Source organism: Hylobates moloch, unplaced genomic scaffold (assembly GCF_009828535.3).
Source record: "Hylobates moloch isolate HMO894 unplaced genomic scaffold, HMol_V3 SCAFFOLD_1, whole genome shotgun sequence".
In the NCBI taxonomy this organism is placed as follows: domain Eukaryota; kingdom Metazoa; phylum Chordata; class Mammalia; order Primates; family Hylobatidae; genus Hylobates; species Hylobates moloch.
The window spans coordinates 30375573-30388822 of record NW_026652276.1 but is presented as its reverse complement, the minus strand read 5'-3'; the positions used below and the strand labels follow the sequence as shown (position 1 = coordinate 30388822).

Sequence of the window (13250 nt, the reverse complement as noted above, 5' to 3'; positions counted from 1 at the left end):
AGCCTCTGAATTGGTCCTGTAATTAAGGCAAATAAGTAAACATACACATGCCATCATTTGAGCTTTTCCTTTCCAGAAATATCTCTATTGAAATCACATGATGTCACCTTTTCCTCCTATCTGACCTGAATTTTGCATATAGTGTCACATTTTTAGTTTGCTTATGATGACAAAGACATCAAAACCATGGAAATCATTCACAAAATCATAAAAGTAACCAAGTAGGCAAAAAATGATTTAGAAACTAGTTCCAACCTATTAAGACATCAGCATATTTGAATGGATTCTAAAAAGAGCAGCTACTAGGGTCCTGATGGAGAGGCTTTGGATAAAAAAGCAGAAGAAAAAAAGAATAAAGGATTGTGGTATATTGCCCAGGCATGTCTGGGGTTCATGGAGCACTGTGTAGGGGTAATGGAAAATGGGTTGGGGCTTGATAGTTGGATAAAAATAGAAATTTGCCAAAAGGAATATGACATAAGGGGCTCAGAAAGGTATTAACAAAAAACCATACTTGGCTTTGTATCAGATTTTCTTGCTTTTCTCTCAAGACTGTATCCATCTCAGTTCATTCAATAAAAATTAATGAATTCACTTGTGCAGCAACTTCTCAATATTATAAAAGTCTTCCTTTCTGAATATTTTAAGAAAATTAGGTTGTCTAAAGTAATAACTCCATGGCTATCATTTTCTAAATGTCTAAAACGAAACTTCACTAACGATATGCGTTGTTTTTTACTTACTTTATAAACCGTTCCAAAAGCACCTGAGCCAAGGACTTTTACCCTCTTCAGCTCAGTTTCTTTCAAAATACGAAGTTGAGCTTGATTGGGTGCTGTGCCACTGGGAGTTAAAGGTTCCACCAACTGCAAAGCAGAAAGAAGAAGGTTATACTTTCAATCCAATAGTCAGTCCTCTCTCTCTCTCTCTTTCTCTTTGGTTCTCTTTCTCATAAAGCAAAAACACACAAACATGGTTTGCCTTGACAACCAATACCTTTGTAATATGACCACTCACTATTCACTAACACATTTATGCATTCTTTCCGACCTTGTCCTTTCTCTTCTCCTGCTCTTTGTCAGGGCAAACACAAGTAACAAATGTGTGCCTACTTTGAGGCATACTAGGCTACGAGATTTGATGCATTAAAGAAAGGGAATGCTGCCTTCTTAGAGCTTAAAATATACCTGGGAAGCCAGGACAAATATGTCAGAGGAGAGGGGAAGAAAAAGCACAACGCCAAAACCCTAGGACAGTGCTGTTAAAACTTCAAGGTACATCTGAATTACCTCAAGTTCTTGTTAAATATAGGTCCTGGTTCAGCAGCTCTGGAGTAGGCCTGAAATGTTTGCATTTGCATAGAACTCTAAGGGATGTCTAGGTACCATGGTGATCCTCGAACACATTTTAAGTACCAAGGCCCAAGTGTACCTGTTAGATCAATAGTTCTAAAATTCTATGATTTGATTCTGGATCATAAGTGAATTTTACGAAAGGCAAGGAATCAAACAACTACTGGGGAGTGAGGCTTACTAGTTTTGCCTTCCTAAAGAACGTACACTTTAAAATCAAGTCTTGAGATGTCTAAGTCTTGAGATAATGAAAATGGGTTGGCATTGGGAGGGCCAGTGTGAAAAGCAGCTTGGGCACAGCAAGAGGGAGAAGGAGGAAGAAGTATAGCAGAATACAACAGGGAGTGGGACGGGTCAGAAAGGTGAGAGTAGGGTGGGAAACCTACCTAATCACGGGGTGGGCTGGGTGTGGCCAAAGTAGTAAAATTAGGCTGATAGTTTTAGACGTCATCATTGCGACGTGATTCAGTTAGGAGGAATGAATGAGAAGGGGGCAAGTATGTGCATGCGTGCCAATTACTGGCATATGTGAGAAAAAAAATGTATGTCTAAGAGAGGCTCTGGGTACCAAAAAGCCTGTATCCTATGTTAAAATTTTAGGTTTTTATCTATGTATGAGTAAAAAGGCAAATGCAAGAAATAGGAGTTTCTTTGTCTTTTGAAAGTTAAATTAAGGAACTAAACTTTACAAATAGTCTCTTTTTTTTTCTCCAGCATAATAATCAAAGGCTACTACTGCTCAAATTGTCTTGAACCCACCACAGTATTTCAAAATATCTATTTACAAAGCTAAGTGCACTGTGGCCCTGCAACTTGGGTATGAATTACCATGCTTCTGTGAAAATAATGGCCTACTTAATTAATAGAAGATTCTTGATTGAAGGTAAGTGTAGCTATAGCAAGAATTTTAGGAAGAATGTAATAAAAAATTGCCAATAAACTTAGGTTACCCTCAAACTCTTCTTTAATTGTGAGTTTGACAACTCATCTTCGATTTCATTTTCAAATTTGTTATATAAATATAAATTTGATAACACAGAACTGCATTCAAGTCACATTTTAAAAATCTCAGAAAGAATCACTAACTTATTTGTTAAATTTCAAAATGATTGCTAAACTGAGTTCCCTTCATTTGAAGGCAACTCAACCACACAGGAATTGTTGGGTAGACTTTGATACATATGCTATATGTATAATGAATAACTTATGAATCATTTTTAAAAATCATATATAAAAGTCACATAAAATCACACACAATACTAGGGGAAGGCTTCAGCATTTTGGGCGAGATATACTTAAAATATACATTGTGTATATGCCTTGGCATATACCATGCAATAATTTCATATTTTGAAAACTTCACAGTTCTACCTGAGCTTTTTAGTCTTCTTAATTTTCTTGGGTATCATTTAATATATTTCACAAAAACATGTTTCTGTATCATTTAATATATTTTACAGACACACGGGTTTAAATTTGGAGGTTTATATGACAGTGTTGCCACTCACAGGAAGCAATTTGCCCTTCCTAGACCTTTATTTCTTATTTGTGAAGTAGGTATAGCAATAATTACCTTAGAAACTTGAGAAAGGATGAAATGAGATAACATATGTGGAAAATTCTAGAATGTTGCCTGGCATATTGTAAGCACTAAATCTGTTACTCTTCAAGGGATGAGATCATGTCTCATTAATACATTTTCAAATCACACCATCTACCAAAGCATCAAGCTTACAGTGCCTCTCAGTAAGCATGTGTGGAAAAAATATGTTTTCTAGTTTTATGCATGTAACATAAAAAAGACAATCTGGAGCAAAATGATTTGAGGAACGTGTACCAACTTTAAGTGTATGCAAACAATTTATCAAGATTCAACAAATGTTCACTTCTGAGGCAGATTTCTAGCTTCAGTATTTAAAGATTTAAACTGATCCTCTTAAAAATTCCCCCTTTATTTAGATGATGGTAGAAAATCATAATTATTTTCCTTTACTAAGAAAAAGATAGGGATTCTATGATTATCTAACCACCAAATGTAAAATAATTTAGTCTTAAAGAATGACTTTCTATAAAAACAGAAGCTGCTTATAAAATCAGTAAGTGGGCCGAAAGCGGTGGCTCACGCCTGTAATCCCAGCACTTTGGGAGGCCGAGGCGGGGGGATCACGAGGTCGGGAGATCCAGACCATCCTGCCTAACACTGTGAAACCCTGTCTCTACTAAAAATACAAAAAAGTTAGCCGGACATGGTGGCAGGCGCCTGTAGTCCCAGCTACTCGGGAGGCTGAGACAGGAGAATGGCGTGAACCCAGGAGACGGAGCTTGCAGTGAGCTAAGATCGCGCCACCACACTCCAGCCTGGGCGACAGAGCGAGACTCCGTCTCAAACGAAAAAAAAAACAAAAAACCAGTAAGTGTGTGTTTATTTAGTAAGGAAATGACGGTTTGAAGGACATTCTTATAAAGCACTGCATTATAAAAACAAACCAAGATAAAGCAACACAACTCTTTTCATAGCAATGAGCCTTCCCTGTGTGTGGTTAAGGGAATTTCTCTTCCATTATGCGGTCACCTAAATGTACACTGCTATTCCAAGCTTTCAATTCCTTTCTAACTCTAGTTTACAATACTTCACTTCCCAGAATTCTCTCACCAATTGCCTCAAGCTGGCCATGAGGAAGAATTCTCTCTGCCTCCAGCATCCTAGCTGAATTGCAAACATGCATAGCACAAAGCACATGTGTTGTGTCCAAACTTTCATTCACATGTGCAAGATTGAAAATAATCAAATTGCTCTTCCATAAGCTTCCAGCTAAAGTAGGAATCACTATTAGGTTTTCCCATGTATGTAATTGACTTCCTTTATTTTGCTTAAACATGTCTATTCATGAGACAGCTCATTCCAATTGCAGATAACTTTAATCCTTAGAAAGTGTTTTCCTAGAAGCAGCTGTAAGGCAGTTTCCAGAAACTTTCACAGGATACTTCTATCTAGATTTGATTTCTGGGTAAAAAGAGCTAAAATTTAATTCATTATCAGTGTGCAAAATGTGTGAATGAATAAAAATTCCCATTCCTCCCATTCCTGTCAGTGTTCAAAGGAAAAGTCAAATTGTCAGACTGACAATGAGAAAAACAACAAACGTTGGATAAGCTTATCTCAGAACAGAATTGCTCTGAATTGTTTAGATAGGCACAAATGTGTGTATCAGGAGAAAGGTAGGATGGAAGTTGAGAAGGGTCTGGTAATGCATAGTCTTCTGTAATTGTTTTTTCCCTGTATCCTGTACCACGAAAACTATCTGCTTTTATGCTAGAGAACTCAGTGTAGCAATATAAAAGACATTATAATCATTTATGAGTAATTTACATACTCACAATAACCACCATGCATAATATTAAATGCATCCCACAAATTGTGTTGTAAGGTCTGTGTGATTACAACACTAAGCTTTATCCTGTAAGCTTAGTCTTTCACTGCTGGTATAATGAGATCGTTGAATACTAATTTGATGATCCTAATTAAAACATGCATTCCTTGTCTATTAGTTTTGTTTTGAGACAAAGATTCTCTCTCTTTCTAACATTTTTCTAGATCTGCCACTGAGATATTTTCTTTTTTTTTTTTTATTATACTTTAAGTTTTAGGGTACATGTGCACAACGTGCAGGTTAGTTACATATGTATACATGTGCCATGTTGGTGTGCTGCACCCATTAACTCGTCATTTAATATTAGGTATATCTCCTAATGCTATCCCTCCCCCCTCCTCCACCCCACAACAGGCCCCAGTGTGTGATGCTCCCCTTCCTGTGTCCACGTGTTCTCATTGTTCAATTCCCACCTATGAGTGAGAACATGTGGTGTTTGGTTTTTTGTCCTTGCCATAGCTTGCTGAGAATGATGGTTTCCAGCTTCATCCATGTCCCTACAAAGGACATGAACTCATCCTTTTTTATGGCTCCATAGTATTCCATGGTGTGTATGTGCCACATTTTCTTAATCCAGTCTATCATTGTTGGACATTTGGGTTGGTTCCAAGTCTTTGCTATTGTGAATAGTGCCACAATAAACATACGTGTGCATGTGTCTTTATAGCAGCATGATTTATAGTCCTTTGGGTATATACCCAGTAATGGGATGGCTGGGTCAAATGGTATTTCTAGTTCTAGATCCCTGAGGAATCGCCACACTGACTTCCACAATGGTTGAACTAGTTTACAGTCCCACCAACAGTGTAAAAGTGTTCCTATTTCTCCACATCCTCTCCAGCACCAGTTGTTTCCTGACTTTTTAATGATGGCCATTCTAACTGGTGTGAGGTGGTATCTCATTGTGGTTTTGATTTGCATTTTTCTGATGGCCAGTGATGATGAGCATTTTCTCATGTGTCTTTTGGCTGCATAAATGTCTTCTTTTGAGAAGTGTCTGTTCATATCCTTTGCCCACTTTTTGATGGGGTTGTTTGTTTTCTTCTTGTAAATTTGTTTGAGTTCACTGTAGATTCTGGATATTAGCCCTTTGTCAGATGAGTAGATTGCAAAAATTTTGTCCCTGTTTGCAGATGACATGATTGTATTTCTAGAAAACCCCACCGTCTCAGCCCAAAATCTCCTTAAGCTGACAGGCAACTTCAGCAAAGTCTCAGGATACAAAATCAATGTGCAAAAATCACAAGCATTCTTATACACCAATAACAGACAACCAGAGAGCCAAATCATGAGTGAACTCCCAATCACAATTGCTTCAAAGAGAATAAAATACCTAGGAATCCAACTTACAAGGGATGTGAAGGACCTCTTCAAGGAGAACTACAAACCACTGCTCAGTGAAATAAAAGAGGATACAAACAAATGGAAGAACATTCCATGCTCATGGGTAAGAAGAATCAATATTGTGAAAATGGCCATACTGCCCAAGGTATATAGATTCAATGCCATCCCCATCAAGCTACCAATGACTTTCTTCACAGAATTGGAAAAAACTACTTTAAAGTTCATATGGAAACAAAAAAAGAGCCTGCATTGCCAAGTCAATCCTAAGCCAAAAGAACAAAGCTGGAGGCATCATGCTACGTGACTTCAAACTATGCTACAAGGCTACAGTAACCAAAACAGCATGATACTGGTACCAAAACAGAGATATAGACCAATGGAACAGAACAGAGCCCTCAGAAATAATGCCACATATCTACAACTATCTGATCTTTGACAAACCTGACAAAAACAAGAAATGGGGAACGATTCCCTATTTAATAAATGGTGCTGGGAAAACTGGCTAGCCATATGTGGAAAGCTGAACCTGGATCCCTTCCTTACACCTTATACAAAAATTAATTCAAGATGGATTAAAGACTTACATGTTAGACCTAAAACCATAAAAACTCTAGAAGAAGACCTAGGCAATACCATTCAGGACATAGGCATGGGCAAGGACTTTGTGTCTAAAACACCAAAAGCAATGGCAACAAAAGCCAAAATTGACAAATGGGATCTAACTAAACTAAAGAGCTTCTGCACAGCAAAAGAAACTACCATCAGAGTGAACAGGCAACCTACAGAATGAGATATTTTCAATGCAGATATTTTCTAGATCTGCTGCTATTGACATATCCCCTATCTAGCGCTTGCTAATGGGATCCTCCCAACCACACAAACAAAATAGATATTTTCCCCAATACAATAATTTTCTTGACCACTCCCATCTGCCCCCTTGAAGCCTTGACTATTTTTACGATATAATCTGATTTTTCACAAGCTTTGTTTAACGGACTATAAAATAAAAAACTTAATTAGGACATTGAACAGAATTTTACTTGGATTAAATAACTGAACATTATCTGAAACTTCTAAACCTGATGAAAATCCCCAAACACATGAAGAGGAGAAATAAATACCTCACCTCTGTTTCCAAGAATCTTCTCAACGCCCTTTTCTTTTTGATGCTCTTCCTTCTAACATAAACAGCAAATGTCAGACCCACAATGACCAGAATGAAGAGCCCACCAATTACTCCAGCTGCAATCAGGGGAGTTCTGACAACCAGAATGAGAAAAAAAAAAGTATGAAGAGAGAGAAGACAGAGGAAGAGAAAAGAGCAGTTGTATAAGACATTATCCACATTTCACAAATCTAGTCATTTAGATGAAATGCAAATATAAAAGTGCATTAGGTTTTGCTCTACCAAAACCTTTCTCATGGTAAAGACTATGGTTGTTTTTGTGTGTTTTACAAATAATAAACCATGCATATACAACTAATCTTTGAGGATGAACAGTCACAACATGCCATTTGATGAAAAAAATGTAAAACTTGCTAGCAGTATGAAAACCTTATGCCAAAACATTGGTGTTGGTGCATTTAATATTTTACTATTATATATGAATAAACAGGAAATACATTGTAATAATATTGTTGTGGTTTGTAACTTTATTTTCAGTATTTTCTCTGAAGCAGGCTTTCACAACAGTGGCACTATTGACATTTGAGGCTGAACACTAGTTTGTTGTCGCAAAGTGTCCTGTGCATTTTAGGATGTTTAGTAGCATTCCTGGCTTCTATCCATGAGATGCTAGTAGCACCCCCATCCTCTAGTCATGACAATGTCTCCAGACATTCCCAAAGATCTGTCAACATCACCCCCAGTTAGGAAGCACTGCTCTAATGCAAAAATGAGTGGTCTGACGACATAGAAACCCCACACCTCTGGAGTACAAGGGTACCAATAAGAGAGTTATTATTGCCAAAAGTGCTATTTGAAACTGATTAGGGCAATTCTGGTAGGAAAAAGGTCAGGAGAAGGATAAAGAATTGGTTCAGACATGTTTTCAGAATAACGACAAGAATATTAGAATCAATAGTGTGTCTAAGCATCACATACCCATAAAAGAGGTTTGCACATGAAGCATTACATAAAAAGTACAGTACCAAAAAGGGATTAAGAAGAGATTGATTGGAAATCTTCATTCTTAAAATGTTTTTGTAATGTATTGTTGGCAAAGATATAACTTTGAAACTGATCACCTCTTAGATAATTTTTTCCTTGCTTAAACAGTAGTAGTTGTGATTTTTAACTTGTTCTAGAGTACAGCAGTATCTCTGAGGTTTCCGTGGTCAGAGTTCTTAATAATATGAATTTTGTATACCATAGGAAATAATCTTGAGTGAAACACACAGGTGTTACCTGAAAAATATTTGACCATGAAGCCACAATGGATATCAAAACTAAAAAACAACTTCCTACATGCTCATGCTTTCCATAATAAAGCATTTTATATCTTATATTTATATCTTTAAATGAACTTATACTACATTTTCTTAAAAAATACTTTCTCTTGCTAAATAAACTTCTGCTCAGAGATACATCAGAAATACTAACGGTGGATGATCCTCAATAAAATCTTGAAATTTTAAAAAGCTCATAAAAAAAGTCTGCGTAACTTCTTCTATAAATGAAATCATGTCTTTTAAAGATTATGATTGCTATATTGTCATATAAAACTGCAGAAAAATCTAAAAAGGTAGTTCATCCTAAGGGTCATTTCCTGACAGCTCAAAGTACTATAGTATACTGAAATGTTGCTATAATTCAGCTAGATTTTTCTAAATGGGATTTTCTAAAGATATAAAAATCTCTGCTGAGAAAATTAAACTATAGTATGGACAAAAATTCATCTTCGTGATATGTTTTTGTTTGTGTAAGATCATATTTTTGAGCATGCAAGTCAAATATGTATTTCAGGAAATATTTTACGTTTCAACCAAAGGTATAATTTTTAGCTCAAATGCTTAACATATCCCTGAAAAGTCACTGTTATTGAAAGGGTTATATTTTTTTCTCAGTCCAATTTTTTTATCGCAAAATATTTATGTATAATTGAGACTAGTGTCCAACATTTTATTAATTGTAGATTCAGACCAAACTCTAAACTTTCTCTGCTTATTTATTTTGCAAAATAATAGGTGGTATATAGATTTATGTAAATATATGTAAACGTCAATGTCACCGTATATGAAAAGAAAATGCTCTATTTTGTTGTTTGTTTCTTTGTTTGCTTGTTGTTGTTATTTTTTAAGAACAAACTTCCAGGAGAAGAAAATAATACCTCTCTTTTATCTGATTTTGGTGGAGATCGATTGCCATGTAATTACTATACAGGCAAGTAATGGTAATCAAAATAAGACATTCAAAAACTCAAGACAGTAATTTCCGTTTTTATAGTTAGAATTTACTTTCAGTATTTTCTCACAGCAATATTTTTGGTTTACTTGAATTTCTTTACTGTTTTCTTACCACTCTGCAGGAACGGTAGAGGTACAAACAACCTGAAGGAATAAAGAACTACAATTTCTGTACTTAAAAATAATATATAAGTGTTTTATTGAACATTTTAAGAGGCCAAATTCTTCCTATTCCGACAGAATTTACTTCTGAAGCATAAATCGTTAACCACAAACAAGCAACCAGTAAAATCAAGAGGAGGGAATATTCCCTAAGACAACTTGAAGGTTCTTTTTATTAAGTGAGTGTCATGAAAAAGGTGCTGATGTAGCTTAAGAAGACTTAACAGACATAGCAAATGGATATAAAATGTAATCCTGCATTAGATCCTAGTTTGGACAAACCAGTTATAGAGTCTTTTTGGAAAACTTGAGAGATCTGAATATAAATTATATAGTAGATGAGAAGATAATTTGCTGCAACAGAAAGACGTGCACCATAAACTGAAAAGATTCGGTTTCCAAACAGTAGAACTTCAATATGAAAAAATATATACTCATATATGCCCACAAATATATCCTCAGACGCATAGATCTGGAATAATATAAAATAATATACTAAATAGTAGTTGTCTCTGGGTAGTGTGAATACAGTGCTCTTATTTTTACTAATTTGTATTTTCTAATTTTTTATAATCCATTTATATTCCTTTTGAAATAAAAGTTTATTAAATTCAAGAAAAATACAGAAAAAAAATCATTGTCTAAAAGTTTAGCTTTGTAATAATGGCCTTGTTCTCTTTTTCTTGAATGTTTACCTGCTTTTTTTCAATTAAGATTTCATTTTGTTATTCCCTGTCCACTTTTACAATCTAAGTACTTTTGTGTATATTTTCTATTCATCATAGTTTGGTATGTCTGAGACATTTAATTACTATTATGTTTCTTACAGTTAACATTAGGTAACATAAAACCAAGATAATCTGAAAAGTTAATACTATTTTCACATTTCTTACTCCTCTGAATTTTTAAGATTCCTAGGTATTTGTAAGTATAGGATAGATATCTTTTTTGTTTGTTTGTTTTTTTTCCTGAGAGTTTATGCTTAGCTCCTTTTATGAGGACCCTTTGGGTAAAGAGGAAATAGCAACCTAAGTTTCTTCTTTAAATGGCTGTGCATCTCTCCTTGGTCTAATGATGATAATGGCTATTACCAACCAACCTGTTTCTGAGCTTGAATGTGATTTATTTTATTTTTATTTTTTAGATGGAGTCTTGGTCACCCAGGCTGGAGTGCAGTGGTGTGATCTTGGCTCACGGCAACCTCCACCTCCCAGGTTCCAGTGATTCTCCTGCCTCAGCTTCTCGAGTAGCTGGGATTACAGGCGACTGCCACCAAGCTCAACAAATTTTTGTAATTTTAGTAGAGATGGGGTTTCACCACGTTGGCCAGTCTGGTCTCCTGACCTCATGTGAGCTGCCCGCCTTGGCCTCCAAAAGTGCTGGGATTATAGGCATGAGCCACCACTCCAGGCCTTGAATGCGAACCTTGTATGTGAATCAGTGGAAGCGATAAGCGGCTCAGTTGACACTATGAGATCACAAGGTTCAAATACTAAGGGATCTAGAATACCCTGATTCCTTATCTTTAACAGGAGCATTGTGATTTTTTGTCTTGTCTTTTGGCTGTCCATTAAAAATGGTTGAGACTCCCTAAAGTATAAATTTCTAAGATCAAGTCCAAGCTTAGACTAAAAGGATGTGATCAATTGATAGTTTACCTTATTCTGTGACTTGGAAATAGTATTATGAAACTGATACCCTCCCACTACTGAAGAAACTAATTTCACAGGGATTCTGAATCACAAACGAACTTTGCTAATTTATTTAAAAACATATGATTTGGTTTTCATAATTTCATTTAGAAATTCAGAGACAATGAAATGGATTAAATTCTACTGACTTGAGTGCAATTATTTTATAAAAGAGCAGCATCTTTCCAAGCTATATTACTCATCTAAAATATATATATTCTTATTATTCATTACTATATTTGAACCATGCTATTTCTCTCATGCAGAATATAAAATGTGAAAGGACACACGAAACCTTATTTTTAAGGATAGCATTAGGAGATATACCTAATGCTAAATGATGAGTTAATGGGTGCAGCACACCAACATGGCACATGTACACATATGTAACAAACCTGCACATTGTGCACATGTACCCTAAAACTTAAAGTATAATAATAATAAAATTTAAAAAAATCCAGATATTTTCTTCCATTGATCAGTTTCTTTTCAGATATCAGACCACAAACAAAATGTAATAAAGTCAATATAATTTATGATTAAAACTCAAATGTTTTAAAAAAACTATTTTGTTATACTCTTTCTATTTAATGTTATAAGGACTGGCTATCTTTTAAAAAGGAACAATGGTATTTGCTTAATTGGTGAAACTGGTATTTTGATGAATATTGCAATAAATGTTAATTCTATGATTCTACCTTTTTTTAAAGGTAAGGTAAGTTCTTCACCAAATAAAAGGTTTATTAAATGTTGAATATATGTGTATTTTCTTTACTTTTTTGAATACAGAATAATTTTCAACAAAAGATAAAACAACCCGTAGTCCTATAAAACACTGATGGTATACTTGCAATTCAGAGTACTGACTATGAATCAAAGACTTTCACTTTTAGAAGCTTTTAGGTTAAACTAATTAATTTGAAGAAAGGTCTTCAGGATTTGTTGCATCAGACGTAGACCTGCTTCACTGCTTATCTATGGGCACTAAAGGTGAAACTGAAAATGCGTGTGTGTATCTTTTTTTAAATGTATATAAGAAGGAAAAACAAACAAAGACAGGCTAGTCGATAAATTTAACAGGGATTTTTTTTTTTTTTGTAAAATAAACTTTGCAAATTGCAAAACATGGTAAAATAGTATCTCCAACATTACTACTTTGTGTTAATCTTTCAGATTCTGTATGACTTTTCCTTATTGTGGCAGAAAAATGCTTTGGAGCCAGGGAAATCTAAGTTTTAATCATATGTCTACTTCTAACCAATTGTGAGTTTACTGCCTCTATCAAATAGCTTAAATATACACAAATACATTCTTTACCTAAGCTAGTACAAAAAATAAACGCAGAAGGAAATTATATAGTCATGTTTACATTCATGATATCTGATGAATTTGCTTCAAGATCATTTCTAGTATTATCATTAAATCAAATACCTTGAAGTTTAGGAATTATTCATCCCATTTTGGCCAGGACAGTCTTAGTTTATGCCAGTCTAATAATCAATAATGCCACTTTTACTCTCCAAAGTGCCTCTATGTGAGCAATAAATCAAGTGTTTATCTACATTTAGCCCAATCTAAAGGAATTTAGGATACCTGAGTTAATAAGTATTTCTCTATATCTCTATACTAAAATGTGTATGTTGGGGTATGTGTGTACGTGTATATAGGATCAAAAAACCTTCAGTTTACCTCTATGAAAGGGAATAATTTCTATGAAATCTGACATTTTCATTTTTAGTAGATTATTTCCCATCAAAAATAAGTGCATTGCTAATGACACTCTGTTGTGCTATAAAACCCATGAGTATGTGTAGGTGTGTGCATATATACACATTCACGTGAAAGTGTCTTAGTTTTATTTTCAG

General features: G+C 35.0%; 1 protein-coding gene across 7 annotated transcripts in view; it reads right to left on the bottom strand.

The window, feature by feature from the left end:
* ERBB4 (erb-b2 receptor tyrosine kinase 4) overlaps positions 1-13250 on the bottom strand; it is a 1173590-nt gene that overhangs the window by 248800 nt on the left and 911540 nt on the right. For all 7 annotated transcript variants that reach the window (XM_058438803.1, XM_032754659.2, XM_058438808.1 and 4 more), the window contains 2 exons: positions 7254-7386; positions 744-866 (listed from right to left, as the gene is read on the bottom strand). In XM_058438803.1, the coding sequence (XP_058294786.1) occupies positions 744-866; positions 7254-7386 (256 nt within the window). The remainder of the gene's footprint in view (positions 1-743; positions 867-7253; positions 7387-13250) is intronic.